The sequence below is a fragment of the Brachycentrus maculatus genome, unplaced genomic scaffold (assembly GCF_059751285.1).
Source record: "Brachycentrus maculatus isolate JH-2025_06_01 unplaced genomic scaffold, ASM5975128v1 h1tg000065l, whole genome shotgun sequence".
NCBI classification, from domain to species: domain Eukaryota; kingdom Metazoa; phylum Arthropoda; class Insecta; order Trichoptera; family Brachycentridae; genus Brachycentrus; species Brachycentrus maculatus.
In genome coordinates, this window is record NW_028280819.1 from 807,902 (window position 1) to 832,748 (window position 24,847).

The window sequence follows — 24,847 nt, forward strand, 5'->3', positions numbered from 1 at the left end:
CATGCATTTAGAACAGTGAAGATAATACATCTCCTTTTACTACCGGCGCATGTGTAATAGTGCCTTAGTGATAAGTTACTTTAAACATGCATAAAATAATCTGTGATTTGTAAGCAGTCAATTATGGAATTTAATAAAGGTAATGTACAATTTTATACTAATATAGACAGTACACACGCACCCCATAAATCAACGCGCACCCCATCTATCTTTGGCAATCCAAAAGTAAATGGTCATTTAAAAATAAGTGGAAATGAAAACATTGCGATAGACGTCGATTTAGCTGCAAGAGGACATAATGAAGCGGAAGATTAAGTGTATTTGATAGATTTTGTTGCTGAAATTAATTCTTCTTTTAAGAAACATATTCAGAAAGCAATTGTTTTATAAGGAGTTTCTGAGACAATTCAAAGATGCAATTTTACATGTTTTTCGTGACAGAATTTTATCTATTTTATGTACTGCCATGTTTTAAGTGAAATGCACTACCGGAAATTTCAGTCACTGGCCACCTCCAATTATAAGAGTTATTTTTCATATTATTTTTTGACATCTGACCAATAGATGTCTAGTGAAATTCTTGCGATTTAAGCAAAATGTTTCGAAATTGGATCATATATTAAAGAACTTCCAAGAATTTGAATAGTGTGGTTGTCAATCATGGGTAAAATTGGTGAATGTTACACGTGTGAAATTGATCACTTAAACCAGCCAACGGTCTTAAGCCCCGTAAATGCCTAGACTCTTCCATATTCTTTTTCATCTTTGTTGAGATGTCAAAAAATAGTATAACCTATTTTTTCTTTGACTCCTATCCGCGACCGAAGTGATGAATGGGGCGCCAATTGGATCGATGCAGTGTTTAATTACTAATTATATAAAGGCAAGATGATCGTTAGTTCTGCGCTCCAGATCTGAGAGGGGAGTGAAAAATATTTGAAATTGCATAAATGCCCTAGCAATAAAAAAGTCAATAATTGTTTATAAATTATTTTGTCGAGTTTTACAACACCATGTATAGATAATACCTTCATTACCTTATCTTCCTATTTACAATCCTCGGAATTTGAATGATTGAGATAATATTATCAACTTTGGATAAAAATACATATCTACTATCACTATTAATCATTCATATCTATGTTGCAAATAATCAATTGTTCACTCAGTGTGAGTTTATCGGTAAAGGTGTTTGGAATATTTTTCTCACTAAGTAAAGCATTGTTAGTGACATTGTGAATTGTGGGCAATCAGAGTTTATATTTTAGGCAGCTATTGGAGAAACAAAATACAGAGGACACGTAAGGTATTTCACATATATTATTACCTTATGGGCCGGCCTTATTTCAAAGTCAGAAAAGAAGTATTTAATGTTTTTATGTACCAATCTCCCTGTTAAAGTCTTAACAATGTGTACGTAATTATCAAATCCTGTTGCTAGCGGTCCGCAGGTGTAAAAAACGCCCGTCCAAAATGTGTTGAAAATCTTTTTTCCATACTGTAAAATATCAATAACTTGGAAAAAGAGTTTTTAAAAGTAGTTATTTTTATTATTACCTATTTATCTAACTTTTGTGTATTTCAGAAAACTATTTAAAAAAAAGGTTTATGGCTAAAGAAATGTGTGTGAAAATATCCACATTCATATCATGACAAAAAAGTATTACAATGGTTTTCAAAGCAAAATTTGATGTAATTTTATATTTCATTAAAATTTTAGTCTATAATTCTAATTTTAGTTTAAAACTATAACCCAACACTTGCCACTATTTTTGAGATTGCTGCAATTGAAACATAAAGTATGTTTTTTCGAGAGATAATTTCTAGTATCTTATTGTTTCCTAATGTTCCAGATAATCAATAGGTATTTCCATTTATACACATGTATATCTAGGCCTTTAATCTGCATGATCACATTGTTTTGATTGAGTTGTATAAGAGTATGTATTTGTATTTTTACTTCTTTTCTTTTTTTATCAAATTCCATTACAATGACATCAACCTGTACTATGTATTGGACAAGCAACAATAAATCCCTTGGCACACTTTCACTAAATAACAATGATAGTGCTTATTGGCCAAATACTTCGTATTAAGGCTGAGATCTCAAACGTTCAAAATAATGCGATCGGCCGCGCTATGAGCCAGATGTGTTTCCGCGCACAATTTTTTTTAAGAATATATACTGGAATTTGATTTCTTTCCAGAATACATATTGAAAAAATATTTTTATATATTTTTTAAATTCCTCACCTTTTAATAAATCATTTCTTTTTAAAACCATATATTTATTTAAAAGAAAAACGTATGTTTTCAATACAAAAACAGTCTTAAGGAAATAATTAAATTTCGTCAAATGTTACATGGGTTTGAGGAAAATTAAGTTGCGATTTATTATTTATTGCCTTCATTTTCACAATAATGAATATTAGAATAAAAATTTTTAAGATGTTTTATCTGATACTTTGTGACACATTTTACAAAAATAAATAAATCACAAACTTTGTTTTTTACCAATTTTATTTGAATTTCACTGAAGCATAATTGAAATATAAATAATAATCATCAATAGAAATCATGGTAACAATAATAAAAAGAGTAAATTTAAATAAAAGTCCTAATTGAAATGTTTTTCTCATTCCTGGAAATAATAATGATAAAAACTCCATGCCTCAAACCCCTTTCACCTCAAACTTTACCTAATTAACTACTTTTTTGTCCCGCTTACTTACCTAACTACAAATATTTCTCTGTATCAAGTTTAATATCCATATAAAAAAGGTATTTAGGGAAACCAGTTGGAAAAATAGTACCTAAATAAAAGTGACTAAAAAATAATTTTGTATTTTATAAATTTTGGTGCATAGGGCACTGCATCATATCTTGAACGTTAACACATGAAGAAAAGGTGATCAGCCCTCCGCCTCAAGTACCAGTCCAGAGTAATATTGAATAAATATTAGAGTGAAAAAATCACTTATATTTATTTGACTCCGCCTGGGAATCGAACCCAGGATCTCCAGAACGGTAGCCGAGTGTGCTGACCATTACGCTATGGAAGCAGACAAATTTTTTAATATAATTAGGGTGAAATTATCTTGTATTTTTTTGAAAAATTCAAATAAAGTTAGGTGATTATAATGACAGGATGGGTGATAATTTGCTATCTAAATCACTCTTTTGACATGCTTTGTGCTTTAAAAGTAATTGATGATAGAGGGTACAGTCATATTGAACTTAAAAATTATGAAAGTATCCCTATTACAGATATAGCCAACCTGCGGCCATATGTACATTTTTCTAATGGTAGGGACTGACCGGAGCATATCGTCGTAACGTAACGTCGTAAGTGAGCATCAGCGAGCATCCGAAACAATGGACGGAGTGCTCGGCTCGCTGTACTGCCTATACTAATGCTCGCATCGTAATGTGTTACGTTACGACAAAATGGCTCTGGTCAGTCCCTACCATAATATGAGTGCTTAGTTATTAAATTATTATTAATACCATCATTTGTTATATTTATGCAGCAGGAACTCTATAATCCGAACGCCAGAAATTTGCCCTCTCTTCGGACAGAGAATCTGTAGGGTATTTTTTATCAAATAAAGCAAAATGTGTTGTGAAATTTTAAATGAATTTATTCCACTTTTTCAAAGAAATCAAAGATTTTAGTTGGTCGAAATATATTTAATGAGAAGTAAAAAGTTTTTTCTCGCAATTTATTTCAAAGCGTATTCTCTGGCACAGGAATATCCACTTGGTCAGCCTATTCTAGGCATGTGTTTAATGCAGACACCCACTTGAATGGGGAATACTTGCTACTGCTTCAGCAACAAACATTTCTTCACTTTCGCTGTCACATTCTTGTGTTACTTGCCTTATCATTTATTGTCCTTTCCATTTTTATGAAGCACGGGAGGGATGAGTGGGCGTTCGGATTACAGAGGTGTTCAGATTAGCGAAGGTTCGGATTATAGAGGTCCTGCTGTATATATTTCTTTTTCTAACCCTTATCCGCACCCAATGGTGCATAGGGAACTGGATCATATAAACGCAGGGTTATCTTGATCATTAACACACGAAATAAAGGTGATCAGCCCTCCGCTTCAGGTACCAGTCCAGGGTAATATTGAATAAATATTAGAGTGAAAAAAACACATATATTTATTTGACCCCCCCTGGGAATCGAACCCGGGACCTTCAGTACGGTAGCTCAGCGTGCTCACCATTACACTACGGAGGCGGACATATATATATTTATACATAATACATATATTTATACATACTTTTTGTTGCTGCTTAAATTACAAAATATAATTGCCATCATTACTGATACCTTAACCTTTTTATTTTGTTAATTTTCAACACCCCATTTATAAAAATCTAGTGGTTTTTAATCAAAATATCTTGTACAAATAATACAAATAATAAATAAATTAGTAAAATGTTTATGTTAAAAATCGATTCCAATATCAAAAAAGGTTGCCTACTCCTGGTACTGTATAGTGTGATACATATTTACAATCTTCAATGTACATGTATCATCATAAATCAATTTTATGTAATTGTAAAATAAAGCTGAATAATTCAAAACCACTCGTATTGTTATGAATTATGATACAATTTTTAATTCATTTGTTTTTTTTTACTGATTTTTCTTGATGGAATTGCATTTTATAATATATTAAAACAACAAATTAATAAAAAACTTGAAAAAAGTTGAAAAAGTTATTTAGTTGTCGTTTTAGTATTACACAAATATGAATCAATTAAAGTATAAAAGGTCATTTTAAAAAAAAAAACATTATTTTTATGTGTGTAGCATAAATACGCTATCAATCAATTTGGCATTTGAGTAACAAACACAAAAAAGCATTTTATTTACGATAAAGGTGTTAAAACGGATAAGTCACTTATAAATTATGCCTTTGTGATTTGGAATTGTGAAAATAAAATGTTAACCCATTGTTTAAGAGAAATGCTTCAGCTGGATATAATTTTTTTTATTTATTTATTTATAAAATGGAATTTGCTCATTGTATTCTTCTTCTTCTTCTTTTTCTTCTCCATCTTGTGGCCTGTTTTTACAATAACCGAAACAAGAAGGTAAATTTAAATAATCGATTTATCATATTTATTTGGTTTTTACAGACAACTTCTTATTTTCTTAATCCTAACAGTGCATAGGACACCACCACATTGCATTGAATCATTGTCTTTTTTTTTACAATATAAGCTCAATTTTGACCTTCCTAAGTATCGAACTTCCTGCACGGTAGCTAAATGCGCTTTCAACTATACTATAGAGGCGAATAATTAATTGCAAAATATACATTTTATAAAATTTTCACCAAAATATATTAAAAAACTTATTTCAAAATTTGTTCATTTTAGTTTACTTTTTATTTCATATTAATGACTATTTATTTTTCCTATTTGAACAGCACATTTATTTTTTTGAATAGCAAAAGGATACATACTGTTTATTTATTAATCACCTGTTAATACATATGTATGTTATTCTCAAATACTGATCTTATAATGCATTAAAAAAGGATGAAATTAAACTGGTTTATTTAGAGTTTTGTAACATTAATTTTGAAAAAAGATATAAATGTGTGAAATATTTGCTTTGTTTTCAGAACTAGTCACTATGGAGGTTGGAGTCCACCTCCGTTGCTTACTTTTGGTGGCAATTTTTGGATTTCCACAAGCACTAAGTCAATGTAAGTTAACGATCAAAACAATTAGGGGTTCTTTTTCTTTTTAAAGGAATAACCCGCAAAGCCTCTATTTTAGAAGCTTGTCTGCAAGTAGGATGATTAGGAAAGGAAACACTTCTTAATGGAGGATGTCATGTTTCCTCTACAAATACTTTCCTCATTTATGTTGAACTAAATTGTTATTATAAATATTAGAATCCCTTAACGTAGGGGACTCTATTATCTAACTTTGTATTTAAATCTAAAAGATGTACATATTATATATTTATATTCTCACTTAACACAAGAAAACCGCAAAACAAAACAATCCACAATGGTTTGAGTGGCCATATTTTGTATCTCTTTTAGCTTTTTACACAGAAAATTTATATTTCCCTTTTACCTTTATATAAATCAAGAATTTTTTTATAAGGAGATACTCTATTATTTTTCAACTTTGGAAAGGAATTTTAACTGTAGAATTAACAAACAAAAAAATTGTTAAAATAATGTGGAATAACAATACGATTTAAATATAAAAATAAAACACCCGTATCAGACCATTTTTAAGTTTGTTGACGTAAGCACGACTAGTTTTAAGAACTACGGGTGAAAATACAAATGAAAACATCTGTAGTTCTCAAAACTACTTATATTTATAATAATAAACTCATAAAAGTCTTATGCAAGTATTTTATTATTATTTTTAAATTTCACGGTAATCTTTATAACTACAAATTTGAATATAATTGTAAACGCATTAATCTCTTTAAATTATAGCGTGGGAAGATCCACCCTTCATAAATCAGGTTCCACGAGACGAGGTGAAATATGGTGATTATGAGGAAGGGAGGGGTCAGATTATCAACATGCAAGAGGAGATCGAGGGAGATGTGGTTCTGGCTCTATTCAACTATAAAGGTAGTTTTAACAATAAAATTATTATTATTATAGTTAGCTGATGCCAAGTTCACAAGATAAGCAGTATAATACAAAATATTAAACAGTGTGTCCAAATATGTACCTACTTATATGGACACATATCGCTCACTCCCTTCAAGAACGTCATAAATCAAAAAAATCGATTTTTCATTTTTAAAAATATAATACAATGTATTAAAAATAAATATCAAGCCACTTATTGAACTTTTTACTGTGCAAGAGATCTTATTAGGTAAAACCTGAAGGTTTTTTCTACATTTGAAAAATATTTAGTATATTTAAAAAAAATAATTAAACAATACCTTTTCTTCAAAATGCAAAAACAACACTTTCCGCCCTGTAGCGGGTAAATATTAAGTTAAAAATATGCCTCTTTTGCTGGGATATAGTAAATTTTCTGGGCATTCCGAAAACATGCACAAATGAAAATTGTCGATTTTTTATTTATGACGTTCTTGAAAGGAGTGAGCGATATGTCAAAAAATAATATGAAAAATAACTCCTGATTGGAGATAATCCAGATTTGTGAACAAGTATTTGCAGACACTCAAAACATTCAGACACTCAAATTATTACCTTAAATAAAAATAAATAAAAATGGTGCTTTCTAGAGTTTCTCAAGCATATGAATATAATCCAGGAGAAGTTCCAAGAATTTGAATAGTGTTACATGTGTGTAAAGTGATCACTTAAACTAGCCTATGAAGGTTGTGAGCTACGTAAATGCCCAGACTTCCATATTCTTCTTCATCTATGTTGAGATGTCAAAAAATAAACACTGTAATAACTTCATTCTTATTTTAATCCTTATCCACACCCAATAGCGCACAGGGCACTGCATCATATTGACACTGTGTTTTTTTTTAAAATCGTTAATTAACAATTGAAGACCTTTGTATGGAGTATTTTATTGTACGGGTGTGAGACATAGTGCCTAAGCGAAAGAGAGAGAAAAAGACTAGAAGCCTTCGAGAAGATGTGATGATAAAGAAGAATTCTAGGAATTTTCTGGAGGGACCACACGACGAATGACGAGGTTCTCAACACAACAGTCCAATGCGTTAACCATTATACAACGGAGGCTGACTTTTTCCACCTACCTATCTACCTTTTCCCTTTTCTTCTATCACTATATTTTAAATGTTGCCCAATCTATTATCTATCCATTTTTTCTCATACAGGTACGGTAAAGCCGACATTTGGCCTAGACTTGGGAGACCCGACTACCCTCGGAGCCGAAGTCAGGGAAGGAGATGTAGTAGACGGGAAGAAGTGGTATCTTATTATAACAAAAACCCAGGATTATGAAATACCCCCTCAGCGAAGGTACATTCTGTCAATAACAATTGGAACCAGGACAATAAAATTGTATCTAAATATCGACAACATTGATGATAATCCTCCTACTATTCAAGGAGGAACGTGTCAAGTACCGGTAAATATATTTGCGACTTAATTTATAATTTATTTATAATTTATTTGATTTATAATTATAATTTATTTGATTTATTGTTTCGACATTCACTTAGCGGTAAGACATGATGAAATTGTAAAAGAAAAACACTTGTTTTTTATCACTTGAGTTTCTTTTATCATGACGACTAGTTTCGGAAGCTATGCTTCCATCTTCAGATCTAAATATAACAGTTTATATTTAGACCTGAAGATAAAACCTTAGCTTCCGAAACTAGTCATCATATTAAAATAAATTCAAGTGGTAAAAAAACAAGTGTTTTTCTTTTACAATTTCATAATTTATTTTGTACTATTAACTTTGCGGAACAATAATATAACACTCTCTTTATCATAATCATTCTTGTAATACCATTCAAAACATTATTTATTTGTTAAGTATAATTTTTTTTATTTTTATAAACGCTTGACTTATCGAACTTACAGAACCCACGGTGAGATATTAATTTACATTATGAAAAAAAATGTATCTAGGAACTACAAATAATACAACACAAAATGATATAAAGTAATATGAACTACATTTTTAAGCAGTGAGAAATTTCTAGGAACATAGATTATATTATATAAACTGAAAAAACATTTCAACAATAATATTCTTTATTTTGGTGGCTTGATCGACCTTAAACACTTGTGTCCCATGCCAAGAAGGCACTTTTTGGATTTATTTGAAATCTTTGGTCTGGAATACAATTGATATTTTCTTTTAAAATAACTAACTAACTAACCGTCACGCCGCTTCACTGGGTAGGCAGAGATAATAGAATGCCACACCACTCTGTCCTTGCAAACAATCTTTGCCTCTTCTACATTCATGCATCTCCTCATACATACCCACATATTATTCTAAATCCTGAACCGACCACTTTTGAGTAGTTGAAATACTTGATCAAGCCAGTTTTCCTCGGTCTTCCTTTGCTCCTATTACCAAGTACGTTCCATTAATAAAGGTGTTTTTCTATTCTTTCTTCACTTCACATACCCAAACAATCTCAACACACCTTTCTTAATTTTATCCATAATGATTTTGCTTTTTCTTTGACACTTCCTTTTTTTTCAAATAATAGTAAATATGGATTATTGATTTCAGGAATTGTATTTAGGCATTACCAACTGTACATATTTAGTGACTGATCCAGACGGAGCGATAAGTATCGAAGTTATGAAGTTCAAAATTATCGGACGCTCCGGAGAAGATGAACTGTTTGACATAATAGAAGATAGAAATGATCCTACTGCCATGTCCATGGAAATAACCTTGGAAACTATCAAAGAACTTGATTACGCTTTGAGTCAAATTCACATCTTTATTATTGAAGCTGAAGTAAGTAATATTACGAATAGGATGTTTGCGAGATATTGTACATAGGTACATTATGTTTTCATAGAGGTCGCTACTCATTTCTACTTATCATTTACAGCTTCTTCCTCAAAAATAATTAATACTTATACTTCAATTTTTACTTTTGCCTTTTTCTTGTGTCCAGTATTGAACAAAGGCCTCCCGCTTAGACATCTTCAGTTCTCTGTTGGAGGTGATTCTCTTCCAGTGCAGGTCTGCCACTTTTTCAAAATATCATTGGACCATCTTGTCTAGGGCCTACCCATACTTCTGCGTCCTGCTCTAGGCCTCTAGCCAAGCACCTTTTTCGTCCATCTATCCTCAGACATAACTTGCCCAGTTCCACTTTTTTCCGCGATTTTTTATATTCCGCGTACTTAACAAACAAACAAAAAATATACTTTAAGGTTACTTTAAGGCTTTGGTTATTCCGTTTGCTTATATAACAATTATTTTAACAGGATTCAGGCAAAAATACGGGACAAGTGAATGCAATTGTGCAAGTAATTGATGTTCCTAATCAACCACCTATTTGGAAAAGTATTTTTGCATCCAAAACATTTGATGAAAAGACATCCCAACAATTCCAAGTTGTAGCAGTCGATGGAGATACCGGAATTAACAGGAAAATCTTGTATGAGCTAATCAAACCACCTGATTGTGAGTTGGCTCAACTTATTTTATTTGTTTATATGATAATATACATTATTTATACAAATGTGTCCTCACTGGGTTTTCCCATTCTGAGGGCACATTTTACAATACTTCTTCAGGCTGCTAATTTTTATCTATCTACTTCCATAATCTAATTAATAATAGCTCTTTTACAGATAGTTGCGTTATTTAATGGTTTTTTGGATAGTGGGAGTAGGTTGATATTGTTTCATGTTTGTTAAGAGTCTTGTTTTAATCTTCAACTCTTTGAGACAAAGAAGCTTGTGCGCCCGGCTGTTAACGGAATTAGCAACATTCGTTGCCAATGTCAAAATTCAAAGAAGATATCCGATTCTTACGGTGTCTTATTTATTTATTTGTTATTCGCAAACAATGTATAACATATAATATGAAATGAAATACAGTGCAATACAAATCATTTAAATGTTTTTCATCAATTATATGAGAACACAAAAAACTTACAGAAACAAGTAAACAGGTTAAATACATGTAGAATACTTTATAGAATACAAATTTGGTCGTAAAAAATGAGTAAAAACAATAAAAGTAATGAAATAAAAAAAATAAGAAGTAAAAATTAAAAAGCGAAGTTGAACTAAGCTACAAAATTAAGGTGGAAAATTTAAGACTCTATTTCAATTCGATTTCTGCACCGTACATGATTTTTTCACTGGCTTTTTTTTTATATCGTTTGGATAATCTGTGATTTTTCCACATTTACCAGATAACTCAACTGAAACGGAAAATAAAAACTTAAGGCTACTTTTTAGAGGAAAACAAAATACAAAACATCTACTTTCGGGTTGATCTGATAGCTGAAAATTTAAGGTCTGCTGCATACAAATACTTATTTTTATGATTTCAGATCATTTTTTCAGTATTGGTACGGAAGATGGCATACTTAAAGTAGATCCGATAGATCGTGACGCATTGCAAAACGAGGTAAAGAACATTTCATAATTTATTTGTTAATTTTGCTTTGTTTTTGATGAAATTGCATGTTAGTTTTTGACATCTCATCAAAGATGAAGAAGAATATGGAAGTCTGGGCATTTACGGGGCTGACGACCGTCATCGGCTGGTTTAAGTTATCACTTTACACACGTGTAACATTCACCAATTCTACCCATTATTGACAATCACACTACTCAAATTCTTGGAAGTTCTATATATATGAACCAATTTAGAAACCTTGTTCTTGAATCACTAGAACTTCACTAGAGGCATCTATTGGTGAGATGTGAAGAAGCTATTGCATGATTATATCCTAAGATAATTGAAAAATTTATTTAAGAAATCCCAATTTCAATTTTACCGTTAAGATCATGAGTAGGTACTACCCTATTCGCACATCATTATTTCTGTGATAGAGAAAATATATGCCTTTTTCTAACTCCTATCCATACCCAAGTGGTGCATAGGGCATTTCATCAAAGTGATGCAGTGTCAACTTGATTGTCCTGCGCTCCAGATTCGCGAATATAGGAGTGAATATATTTGTATACTTTATTTAAATTAAGTACCAATCGACCTGAGAAAAATGAGGATATAAAAACATACTGAAATCTAAATATCTATTATTTTGATTGAATTTTAAAAAACCTAAAACCACATATTGCTCACTTCTTTCAACAACATCATATTTACAAAATCGTCAATTTTATAGTGCATGTTTTTGGAATGCCCAGAAAATGTACTACATCCCTGCAAAAGCGGCATATTTTTAACATAATATTTACCCGCTACAGGGCAGAAAGTGTTGTTTTCGCATTTTGAAGAAAAGGGAATTGTTTAATTATTTTTTTAAATATACTTTATATTTTTCAAATGGAGAAAAAACCTTCAGGTTTTACCTAAAAAGATCTGTCGCCCGATAAAAAGTTCGATAAGTGGCTTGATATTTATTTTTAATAAATTTTAATATATTCTTAAGCTTTAAAAACGATCTCCTGAAAAATAAAGTTTTTTGACAAATGACGTTGTTGAAAGGAGTGAGCGATATATTTAGCAATATACTGTCAAGTTGTGCCTCTTTGAAAGCTGCCCCGGGTCTTAATAGCTGCAACAACAGTGCTGTCTGTGCATGCAAAATATGCATGGTTGAATATTGGCTTCTTTCTTCTGCGCAACAATTCCACAAAAGGTGTGTGGCTAGTAATGTTGCCAAGTTATTTAATACATATTAGTGTTACATGTCTTATCGTAGTTGCAGTTTTAGCAAGACCTATGTTGACTTAAAGAAAAGACATTTTAATAAAAAATTCATTATTCTGTTGGTACTTTTAATATGTAATTTATTTTGCAAATTTAGCACTTTCAGATCACTCTATTAGGAACAATGTTACACTCGTATTTGGAGCGCATTAAAAATTATTTGCAATACTTTTTAGTACAACTCGCAATTAGTTTAATTATTTTTTTGGTTCTTAGTACTTCATTTATATCTATTCATTTAATGGAGGCAAATGACACAAAAGAAGGAACCCAGGAGAAGGATATTACTGCTATATGGAAAATAAATCTAATTAGGTTTTTAATACCTGTACTGCTATAAGGAAAATAAATTATTCTTTTTATCTGACTAATTACCCTTTCTCCCTTTTTCCTTTGCCATCCTTATTATCATCTTTTATAATTTATGTTTATATATAAATTTGTAATTTTTTTAAATGTTCAAGTACTATCTACCCTCTGATTGCAAACGGCTATATATGGTATCAAACGTTTTGATCAATATCACTAGTCCGTTTTTGGTTGGTTGGAAGATATTGCTTTTTAGCAATGAGCCCGCCAATGTACTTATTTATTTTCTATACATGATATAAATAAATATATCAAAAAATAAATTACAAATCTGTTTTAGCAAGTGTATTTTGACTCATTTGAATGTATTTGCTCTTCAGGTTTTTCCATTTACAATTAGCGCATATAAAGAGGGCAATCAGTCTTGGGCAACCACCAGTGATGTATACATTATCATTCGAGACGTAAACGATCAAATTCCTGAAGTCCTTACAAAGACTTTTCAAATAACCATCGAAGAAGAAAAATACGTCACCCTTGATTTTAATGAAAAAATTATCATCCATGACAGAGATACGGTAAGTTAATCTGCCAATTTTATACATATAAGTTAGTGTACACTATCTTCCGACCCAACCACTGAGAAATTGGCTAGTTGACCTCTTGGCCAACGAGTTCTTCAACTCAAATTTTGATATATATAGTGTAGCAAGTGACAACACGCAACATTTCTTTAGAATAAACTCCATAGGCGACATCTATGTTTAGTTGTCGATCAAGAATAGAATGGTAAATGTTGCACAGTGTATAAAGTTACAATAAAGTATGTATAAAGTAAGTTATATTTCTTTAGAATAAACTTCATAGGCGACATCTATGTTTAGTTGTCGATCAAGAATAGAATGGTAAATGTTGCACAGTGTATAAAGTTACAATAAAGTATGTATAAAGTAAGTTATATTTCTTTAGAATAAACTTCATAGGCGACATCTATGTTTAGTTGTCGATCAAGAATAGAATGGTAAATGTTGCACAGTGTATAAAGTTACAATAAAGTATGTATAAAGTAAGTTATATTTCTTTAGAATAAACTTCATAGGCGACATCTATGTTTAGTTGTCGATCAAGAAGGGAATGGTAAATGTTGCACAGTGTATTAAACAATCAATGACACCCGCTAGTGACAACTCGTAAATCCTGTAAAAGCTGATTTTTCATGTAGAGAGTACAATTAAATCTTGATATAAATATAAATAGAATACTCAATATAAATATTGGAGTGAAATTCATTAATGGTTTACTTAACGAGAGTTTAAAAAAAATATGTTAATGTTTTATGATGTCATTATGTACTTTTTGGTTAGTAGATTTGACCTTTTGCACCACTAGATGCTACACTCAAGAACCCTTTATGGTGGAGACTGACCGGAGCATTTAGTCGTAACGTAACGTCGTAACATCGCTCGCGGTGATCATCACCGAGCATCCGAAACTATGGATGAAACGCTCCGCTTGCTGTACTGACTGCCTGAATGCTCGCATCGTAACATATTACGCTACGACGAAATGGCTCCGGTCAGACTTCACCCTTACGTTCTGTTACTATTGAAATAGTTTCTGATGTCATTTATGTTCTTATTAGTTACAACATTTCGAGTGTGTCCAAATACTTGTTCACAAATCTGGATTGTCTCCAATTAGGAGTTATTGTTTTACATTATTTTGACATCTCAATCTAGATTGTCTCCAATTAAGAGTTATTGTATTACATTATTTTGCCATCTCAACATAGATGAAGAAGAATATGGAAGTCTGGGCATTTACAGGGCTTACGACCGTCATAGGCTGGTTTCTACCCATGATTGACATCCACACTATTCAAATTCTTGGTACTTCAAGATATATTAATTAAACTCAAAACACAGTCCTTGAATTCAATAGACTTCACTAAGGACATCTATGAGGGATGAGGCAAGCTTTTTATTAAGCAGAAACTCTTTAATTTGTATGTGAGGTCCGAATCCTGGATTATAGATTTTGCCTTTACTACCATTAGATGTCGCCTTCAATAACTCTTTACTTATTGTTATCTGCTATTGACTAAATAGTAAAGTAGAAATACAGTGATGAGAGCATGTTGGTGTAATTCTGTGTCAGTTTTTAATTATGGAGTTTTACAATTTTAAATATTTTGTTCAGGGGGTAAATGCTGATTACACTGTGGAACTAGAGAGTATAACACCACCAGAAGCTGCCAAAGCATTCGCCCTTATTCCTGGAGAAGGGTACCAGAACCAGGAGTTTAGGTTGCTCATTCTTGATGCACCATCTTTGGATTTTGAAGATATACCTTGGCAAAACATTCAACTAAAGGTAGAGTATACTACAAGTAAAGGTATACCTTAGTGATACTAAACATTTGAAAGTAAAAAAATCTATAGACTTGCTATAATGAGGGAGCTACAGTTAATAAAACATAACGCTGTAATAGAAAATTACCCAAATACTTATATGAAATTCAAAACTCCTTTTAAAAATAATCACTATTGTAAGGTAAGTGCTTGAGAAGCAAAATTAATATACCTGTCATGTTCTTCTTATCTTGTCTCAATCCTGCGGATTGGTCTGCAGCACAAATGAATCCTCCTTTGCCACTCCGGTCAATTTTGCGAAATCCTCTTCAGCTCCTCATACGTTGAACAAATTTGTCATGTTACTTATATAAATTGGTTTATTTTCAATCATTTGCATTAGTATTTAAATAGGGTAAACAAATGTGACCGGAGGAAATAGAAAAAAGGGCAAGAGGGCTATATCCAGCAGTGGAGGGCAGAAAGCTTATGAAGAAACAGATGTATTATTGAACCCCCCTCCCCTCCCACCGTTATTGATACTACTGATTTCATATGTGTAAAAATCTGATATTAGATACACAAATTGATATTTTTTTCACTTTCCCATTTTTATGCATGTCATGAAAATACTGCCTTTATTGATTAGCAAATGATGATTCTGTCTAAATGTTTCTGTGATTCGAGTTAACACACACACATACACCATTATTTGTTACCTTGTAACTTGTAATCAAGTAAAGAATAAATATTAAGTACCCTTGGGTGCTCCGAGTACTTAACTTATGTAATGTTGCATTTTTACTTTTGTTCTCTAGATTAAATCTGTGGAAAATTTGGATTCATCGCACACCGATACAGCCATAGTGAATATTAAATTAATTAATTGGAATGATGAAGAACCCATATTTGACAAAACTACTTATTTAGAAATATTTGAGGAAACGGTTGGGAAAGGGTATGTAGTGAGCACAGTACACGCAAGCGACAGGGATATTGGTGACAAAGTCATGTAAGTGTTGAATTATAGTATGTATATACAATGATACATATGGTAGTCTTAATATGAATCACCCCTTACAAATGAAGAATATGTGGAATTTGGAAGTTGTCAGCTGTATTAAATAACGTAATAGGCTGGTCTTATTCCTGTGTTCTACCCTCATATATTCAAAATCATTATATTCTCTAGTAAATTAGTAAATTAATATGATACACATAGCGAAAGCACAAATCAAAGATTGATATTCAAAGATTTTCAATGGTAATTTATATATATATATATATATATATATATATATATATATATATATATATATATATATATATATATATATATATATATATATATATATATATATATATATATATATATATATATATATATATATATATATATATATATATATATATATATATATATATATATATATCTGTGATATATTTTATTAACATTAGAGTTTATAAAGTAAATACTTATTTTCAAAATTTAAGGTTATGTCGTATAATATTACGCTAAGTATGAATTTCCATTTCAATTTGGATGGAGACATTTGTTTTGGTATTTTATGTTACATGCTGTAGAATTCGGTGGTCACAGATCTTTGCTCGAACATTGACGATACATTGTGAATGCCTTTGTTTCCAGCCATTCAATAAGTGGGAGTGTCTCTAACTACTTGCACATAGATCCTGATAGTGGGCAGATTACTGTAACTGAAGACGACGCCTTTGACTACAACAGACAAAGCGAGATCTTAGTGCAAGTGAAGGCAGTGGATACTCTTGGAGAGCCCTATAATACTAAATATGCACAGCTTACCATACAACTAATTGATGTTAATAATAAACCGCCTGAAATTCGTATGGTATGTTATCTTCTGAAATTAGTAAAAGAAGAGAAGCACACGGAAATTGTGTCTTGTCTAACAAATAATTCTCAATAGAATACTAGAACCATCTTTAACCTTGAACCATCTTGAACCATTTTGATGGCTATATTCTAAATTCTATAAGTGTAATTATTTTTAAGATTTTATTGATATTTTAACATAGAAGAAGATGTATATTAATTTGGGAAAATTTAAGTCTAGGAAAAGTTCATACGACCTGTCATTCACCAGTTTAATATTTATCCCTGTGTTTACTTGTATAATTTTAGTTAACTTTATAAAGCAAATCTTTTTTTTAGCCTTCGAGGACAGTTTCTGTTAAAGAAAATTCTAAAGAAAATTTTGAAATAACAAGAGAAATCCGGGGTAGTGATCCTGACTCCGATGCCATATTGAAATTTTCGATTGATTGGCCTAAATCCTCAGCGTCGAAACCAGGGCAAACAGTCAAAAGAGAAGAATTTGAAGGGTAAATAAAAACATGGCCATAATAAACTTTTAAAAATTTCATTTTCTTGAATAAGTGTACAAATTGCTCAAGCTGGTATATGTACGGTTATACAACCCCGAACTCTGTAGCCATTCCCTATCCTATTCTATATTTCAGTAACATCCTTCACCCTGGGCTTGTTCACTTACGTCATCTGGATTCCATAAAATATTTTCTAGTTTTATATCTGAGTATCTGGAATATAGGACTGAGTTATATTAGTATTCTGGAAGCTCCCACCTCATTTCTTAGACCAATATAGAAATCATCCTTTCCATTCTGACCCACATGCAAACAAATTATTACTAATGGCGTAAAAGTCCCTATCACTATTGTCGAAGCATGTTAGGTAATATCTTCCCATCACCACCATCTTCCCCAGTGTGACAGTGGCAAGAAAATTAGTAACCTTACTAGAATATCCAAGTCCCAAGAGCCAATCTCACGCTCTGGACCTACCCCTAAACCGACAGTCCTGAGGAGGAATAATAGGCAGACTTAGTCTAATCTAACGACCCTATTCAATATATCCTAAACCTAGCATATGTACTAATAATAATAATACTAACAAAGTGTTTTTTTTACAGCTGCGTTGAGATCGAAACATTCTTCCCTGATCCAAATAACAAAGGAGAAGCGTTAGGCGTATTGGTTGTAAAAGAAATTCGTGATGGAATCACTATTGACTTTGAAGAGTTTGAAGTCCTTTATCTCGCAATTGTTTTAACAGACACAAATCAAACTATATTACCCAATACGGCGGAAGGTAATCATTGTATTTTGCATATTTTTACTTTTATTTATCCCTCAGGGAGTAAAATTATGAGTGTTATTAAATGAAATTGAAGTTTTTAATCCCTGGTAACTCCAAATTGTACATGTACATACAAGTAAAGATATGTGCTATTTTTTGATAATTTTTAAATTAAATTTTCAGGATTTTTATCATTGATCATTGAAGATGAAAATGACAACGAGCCTATATGGGTGGATGGTTCCTTGAGCACGAGGCGTATAGTTCGAGAAGATTCAGAGTCTGGAATATTTATAGGATCAGTCCAAGCAACGGATAGAGATGGCCCTCTGTACAATACCGTCAAGTATTATCTCAAGTAAGAACTAGTTCTTTTGCATTTAAGTAGATATTATTGTATTCATTAGTAACTTACTCTCGCTTAGCCAGACAACTCTTTTTTGTACAATGCACCAATCTACTCTATTTTATCATCAAAGAGAGTATTTTTACATTTCTGTGGAAAAGAGTTGAAGCTAGCAGAGACCTGTGTTTTTTCCGAATTAATTTGTCTTTTCCGAATTATTTCACATACTAAGAAACGTCTGAAGAAATAAAATATTTTTATACTACAGTTATTTTATTCAAATTATTTGGACGTACTCAAAATGTAAAAGTATGGTTTTTGGATAGTTGTAAAAATGGTAATTCGAAGAAACAACATATAAAATAAAATAGCTTAATATATTAGTGTGGTTTAAGCTATATTGAGTCATATTTGTGTTAATTATTATTATCATATTTATGTTTTACATAGAGAAAGAGCAAACACTGAACCAGACCTCGTGAAAATAGATGAAGTATCAGGCGAGTTGTCAGTGTTAGCAAATAAAAAAATAACATGTGATAAACCTGATCCAAAAGATAAATTGTATTACGAACTGATAGCCACCGATTGCAAAAGTCTCGAGGATGATGTGAATTGCCATAAAACACCCGGACAGGTACATCAATTTATTAATGTCTTGTGCATATCGCTCGTTCCTTTCAAGAACATCAAAAACAAAAATCATCAATTTTCAGTTTTGTATGTTTTCGGAATGCCCAGAAAATGTGCTATATCTTAGCTAAAGCAGCTTATTATTAACATAATATTTACCCGCTACAGGGCAAAAAGTGTTGTTTTTGCATTTTGAAGAAAAGGTATTGTTTAATTATTTTTTCATATATACTAAATATTTTTCAAATGGAGAAAAAACCTTCAGGTTTTACCTAAAAAGGTCTGTTACAAAGTAAAAAGTTCAGTAAGTGGCTTGATATTTATTTTTAATACATTGTATAATATTTTTAAACTTTAAAAACATTCTTTTGAAAAATCAAGTTTTTTGATTTATGACGTTCTTGAAAGGAGTAAGTGATATGTGACTTATTTTCACAACAATCTGTAATAGAAAATGGATAAAATATACCCTTCAATACAGTCAGTATAAAGAAAAAATCCTGATTCAATTATAATTTGCTATCCTAACTATAAACTTATTCTTCTTGGTGTAGGCCTTGTGGCCTATTTTTAAAAGGAATTAGCCTCCTGCGATGTGTATTCTAAGTTGTCAATCCATCTCTTTGGTGGTCTGCCTGGATGTCATCTACCTTGGGTTTGGCCGTGCAATGAAATGTGGGGGGAGTCTTGATGGTTCCATTCTCCTCACATGCGCATATCATTGACTTCTTCGTTGCCTTCCCCACCTAACGACATCTTTGATATTTCTCTTATCCTGGTGTTCCTTATTCTATCTCGTGGATTCTTAAATAATATTTAGAAGTCTGTGTTTGATTTTAATATTTAACCCTTAGAGTGCGAACCGTCGATAAATTGACTCTCTATGAATGCGTATAAAGTGCGGAGCGTCGGAATACCGACTATTGCGCAATTTGTTTTAGATATTGACCTGTACGGACATTTAATTTTATTTTAATTTTTCGGACAAGTTAATAACATTTATAAATAACCATTTAAAATTATTTTGCTGTGAATTTATCATTGATTTTTGTGATTTTAAGTAAAAGTTTTTTATTTCTACCTACAAAATGCCAAATTCGTCAAGTAGTGATGATGAAAAGCAATTAGCAATTTATGCAAAATATGTGAAAATAAGCTCAGCACTATAAAGGTTAATATATAAATTAAAATGGAGTTCTACAAATTAAATGCCAAATCTATAAATATAATTATTCACACCATGTATAAGATTTGATTTATTTTCCAGATAGAAATTGATATCATAGATATAAATAACAAGTTTCCAGTTCCCAGTGACGATGAATTTGAAAAGTATTTTAAAATAGATGAACATTCCCCAACTGGGACAGAGATTACAACAATAAATGGGACAGATTTGGATAGAGACGGTGAGTAAAGTGCTAATGTATGTAATTATTACAGCTCCACTAAAATACATACACGGACACTAATATTAAAGACCTCATCAGGGAATAATGGTAAATGCTAGGATTTTCAAAAATTATCACTCGGATTAATTATTGGCTTCCATTGAGTCTGTCTGAGGAATACATTTTTTATTAGATAACACTGTGTCAATATGATGCAGTGACCTATTCACCTTAAGGTGCAGATAAGGGTTAGAAGAAGAAAAATAACATTGAATAAATATATATATTTTTTTTTAAATTAATGTTTTACTTAGTAAATACCACTATTTCTTAAAATCTACTGTGACACGTGTTTCGATGCATCCCGCATCATTTTCAAACACCGTATGTGAAGATAATTCTAAATTTTACAGTTGGGTCCTTGGGACGTTGAAGGTTGAAGAGGGGGTAGTAGCTGTTTCTTATTTTTATTTATAAATTAAATTTTTATTTTTAATTTTTATTTCTTATCAGTGGGAACATAAACAAAAGGGGGGAGTCTTTAGTCATTGTCATATTGTTAATTATGGGTTTATTGTTATTTATATTTTTATGAATTTCTATTACTTTCAACGTCCCAAGGACCCAACTCTAAAATTTGGAATTAGCTTCACATACAGTGTTTGAAAATGATGCGGAATGCATCGAAACACGTGTCACAGTAGATTTTAAGAAATAGTGGTATTTACTAAGTTAAACATTAATTAAAAATGGATAGATTTTACCACAAAGTTACTGCCGAATCAATTAATGAAATTATATATATTTGGTTTACAGAGAGCGTAACATGGCTTGTTGTTGTCTTATCTTGCAGTTCCATACAGTACTATTGCCTACACTATAAACTTTGAGGGCCAACAAGAAGTGCTGAAATTCTTCACTATTAACTCCGCCACCGGTGATGTGATTGTGAGTTTACAGGGAGAAGAACTGGACAGAGATGAAGGGGATTATATTTATGAAATCTATATCACGCTGACTGATAATCCGCAACAAGTGGGAGGTAAATTAATTAATTACGCAGCCCGGAAATATAGTGTCGATTAAAAATATAAAATAAATAATAAGTATTATAAGATTTTATGGGATGAGAGGAGTGGAGGAGGGCGCAGGACGGCGCAGTACTGAGAAGCCTTTGCCATAGTGATCTCCAACGTTGGGGGTACCTAACAAGGTACACGAAGAAGATAAGATTTTAGCACCAATTGTGGGACCATACGTCATCCGGCTCGTTATTTTATGGCTCTATGGTTGGAGCCATATGCATGGAAAGGCTAACAATTGATTTTTGCCATAAAAAATACTAGATTTAGTGAAAACATAACCGGCATACTTCATCAATGTCAGGTGTCCCATTTCATATTGTAATATTTTTTTCATCTAATAATAGCCGGGAATTGTAAAAAATGTATTATAGTAATAATAATAATAGCAATAAATGGATGATCAAGAACTTTTTGTGATTTGTGATATTTTGACCACAGATAACTTAGAAATAGCACCATAGACAATAAACTTATTCTTCTCATTCTGCTGCTCCGCACTGGAGATTGACAATTTTCGCTTTGTTTGCAGTCAAATTAAACAGCGACTTGGTGCCGAAGTGGATCCATTAGAGAAATTTGAATGCAACAACATGAAAATAGTCTAAAATACACATTTCTTGAATGTTTATTGCAGATATTTTGTGGCACATTTTATAAACTTTATAAAATAAAAACAACTTTGTTTTGACCACTTTTTATTGGTATACTTTTTCCAACATACCAAAAAAAAGTTGGAAAAAGTGTACCAATAAAAAGTGGTTAAAACAAAGTTGTTTTATTTTATAAAGTTTTTAAAATACACATAATAACCAATATTTTTATTATATTATTCACATTAACAAATTAAAATGAACCTTTTTTAGAGGGGCAGAGGAACACCAACAGAACGATGATTACTGTGGAATTACTAGATATTAATGACAATGCACCGGAATTGCCCGAAAACCTCTATTGGCAAATTACTGAAAATCTTAAAAAGGTAACCTAATACTTTAACACCGGTCTCATAAACCCTGTCAGTCTAATGATGTCATTCGTGACAATGCACCCAATGAATGGCCCCTCAACAAGCAATGGAACCAATTTTTTAAATAAATCAATGGGAGCAATTGATGTTTTTAGTAAAGAATTTTCAATCCAATCAAGTAATTAAGTATCCATTATCAATATGTTTACTGATGGAAGAATGGTTGTGTACCCCTTCGGCATATAAAGAGGCCAATGACTTTTTTGTCAAGACGCTTGACGCTAAGTGACTATTATAAAAAATCTAGCATCAGACCTTTATTGTTGAGATAAATTGAGAAAAGGAGCTGTTACGGGATTCCAATGTGAACTTCTTTTGGCCACTCTCCGTACCCGAATGGCGCATCGAGCACTGCATCCAATGCAGTGTTAACACTATCGTGTTTATATGAAGCCAGGCTAATCAGTCCCAACTCCAGATTCATGAATATCTTCTTCTTCTTCTTCTTGGTGTAGGCCTTGTGGCCTGTTTTTAAGAGGGATTAGCCTCCTGCAATGTCTATTCCCAGCTATCGACCTATCTCTTTGGTGGTCTGCCTGGGAGTCGTCTACCATTGGGTCGGCCGTACAGTGCGATGTGGCGGAGTCTGGATGGTTCCATTCTTCTCACATACCATTGTCTCCTTCGTTGCCTTCCCCACCTAACGACATCTTTCTGGCGTTTCTTATTCTATCTCGAAGACTCTCGCCTAATATGTTTCTTAGAGTCTTCATTTCTGACATTCTAAGGGCGTTTTTTTGTGCCAGCAGTGAATATAGGAGTGGAAAATGCCCTATAGGATTCAGATGAAAGACCTCAGGGTGAAGCACATTATTGATATATGAGAAAGTAGGTGGAGGAAAAGAGGAATAGCGGCAATGGCCAGGGCATTTGGGGTCGCATATTCATATTAGCTTGTGTGATTTGAACACTGCTAATTTGTGCGAGTCCCTCGAGGAAAGACGTTTGACTAATTACTGTTTTACATTTACTGAATTTGTGATGATGAATCGTTATTTTATTTCAGGACGAAGAATTGAAACCCGTTGTGATTGCTGAAGATAAGGACGAGCCGGGCAATGACAACTCTAAAGTACAATACAAAATACTGTCATTTACTTCGACGTCCAATCAAAATCCCAATAAATTCCCTGAAGATTTAATTGATATTTTGAGTCCGGACAATGTTACCGGTGTGTTGGTTACAAATTATGATTTGAAACGCTTTTGGGGATTTTACAATATTGAAATTATGGTAAGATACATTTTGAGGGTGTCAATATTAAACAAAGCAATGTCCGAATGGCACTTCAGCATTTCACTTATAATACACTTTTGTTGCTATTGGAAATCACTAGACTATACTGGACGACAAATGGCCCACGCAATCGCTAACAGTGAAGGACGATTAAATTAAAAAAAAACTCAAATAATGACTTCTTTGAAATAAGTAGTTACTTGATTCGGTTTTCGGATCCATTTACTTAAAGCTAATAACGCCAATTAGTGCGTAAATTATTGCGTATTTCATATTTCTAGTTCCTGATATGTTTGACATTAAAAGTTAAGCTGGAAGGAAATAAACACTCACAACATTTTCAGTGTGTCCACAAATTGTTCCACACTTGTTCACAAATCAGGGTTTCTCCGCTTAGGAGTTATTTTTACATTTCTGACATCTCAACATAGATGATGAAGAATATGGAAGTCTGAGTATTCACCATTTTACCCGAATACTTAACGCCCGATTACTCACATTTTTTGAACTCCTATTATATATATATATCATTAATATCATGACACTTGGTAAGCCTAATAATATGATTTCATTGATAATGCAAAGTTTTTTTTAACAGGCATTTGATTTGGGCATTCCGAGTCTGAATTCAACTAAAATATACAAATTGGATATAACTCCTTACAATTACGAAGCTCCAACTATAACTTTCCCAATTCAGGGTGGTTTTTATCGCTTAAAACAGGTATGTTTCACATTTCAATATTTCTTCCCACCCTAATTCACGATGAACTTTCTCTAATGTAATCATAGTTTACTTTTTATGTCGAACTATCCACCTTCCACCTAATTTGATAAGCTATAGATAAATTAAAACTGCGTAAACTACTCTTTATTAATTAAATCATATATATTTTGTTGTTGTTGTTTGTTTGCCCATTTTAAATTTTGTCAATCAAGTGGGGATTTATAATACAATGTGTTAACAAATTTTAAAGATAT

At 32.0% G+C, this 24,847-nt stretch overlaps 1 protein-coding gene across 1 annotated transcript in view; it reads left to right on the forward strand.

The window, feature by feature from the left end:
* The first annotated feature begins 5,477 nt into the window (after positions 1-5,477).
* LOC148311392 (cadherin-AgCad1-like) overlaps positions 5,478-24,847 on the forward strand; it is a 31,587-nt gene continuing 12,217 nt past the window's right edge. Inside the window, exons 1-19 of the mRNA XM_088256663.1 lie at positions 5,478-5,729; positions 6,486-6,626; positions 7,829-8,082; positions 9,211-9,444; positions 9,924-10,122; positions 11,003-11,079; positions 13,041-13,238; positions 14,860-15,033; positions 15,830-16,023; positions 16,660-16,879; positions 17,203-17,372; positions 17,981-18,159; positions 18,331-18,505; positions 18,944-19,130; positions 20,394-20,535; positions 21,371-21,559; positions 22,466-22,581; positions 23,636-23,863; positions 24,465-24,590. Coding sequence (XP_088112789.1) covers positions 5,618-5,729; positions 6,486-6,626; positions 7,829-8,082; positions 9,211-9,444; positions 9,924-10,122; positions 11,003-11,079; positions 13,041-13,238; positions 14,860-15,033; positions 15,830-16,023; positions 16,660-16,879; positions 17,203-17,372; positions 17,981-18,159; positions 18,331-18,505; positions 18,944-19,130; positions 20,394-20,535; positions 21,371-21,559; positions 22,466-22,581; positions 23,636-23,863; positions 24,465-24,590 — 3,315 coding nt within the window. The 5' untranslated portion in view covers positions 5,478-5,617. The remainder of the gene's footprint in view (positions 5,730-6,485; positions 6,627-7,828; positions 8,083-9,210; positions 9,445-9,923; positions 10,123-11,002; positions 11,080-13,040; positions 13,239-14,859; positions 15,034-15,829; positions 16,024-16,659; positions 16,880-17,202; positions 17,373-17,980; positions 18,160-18,330; positions 18,506-18,943; positions 19,131-20,393; positions 20,536-21,370; positions 21,560-22,465; positions 22,582-23,635; positions 23,864-24,464; positions 24,591-24,847) is intronic.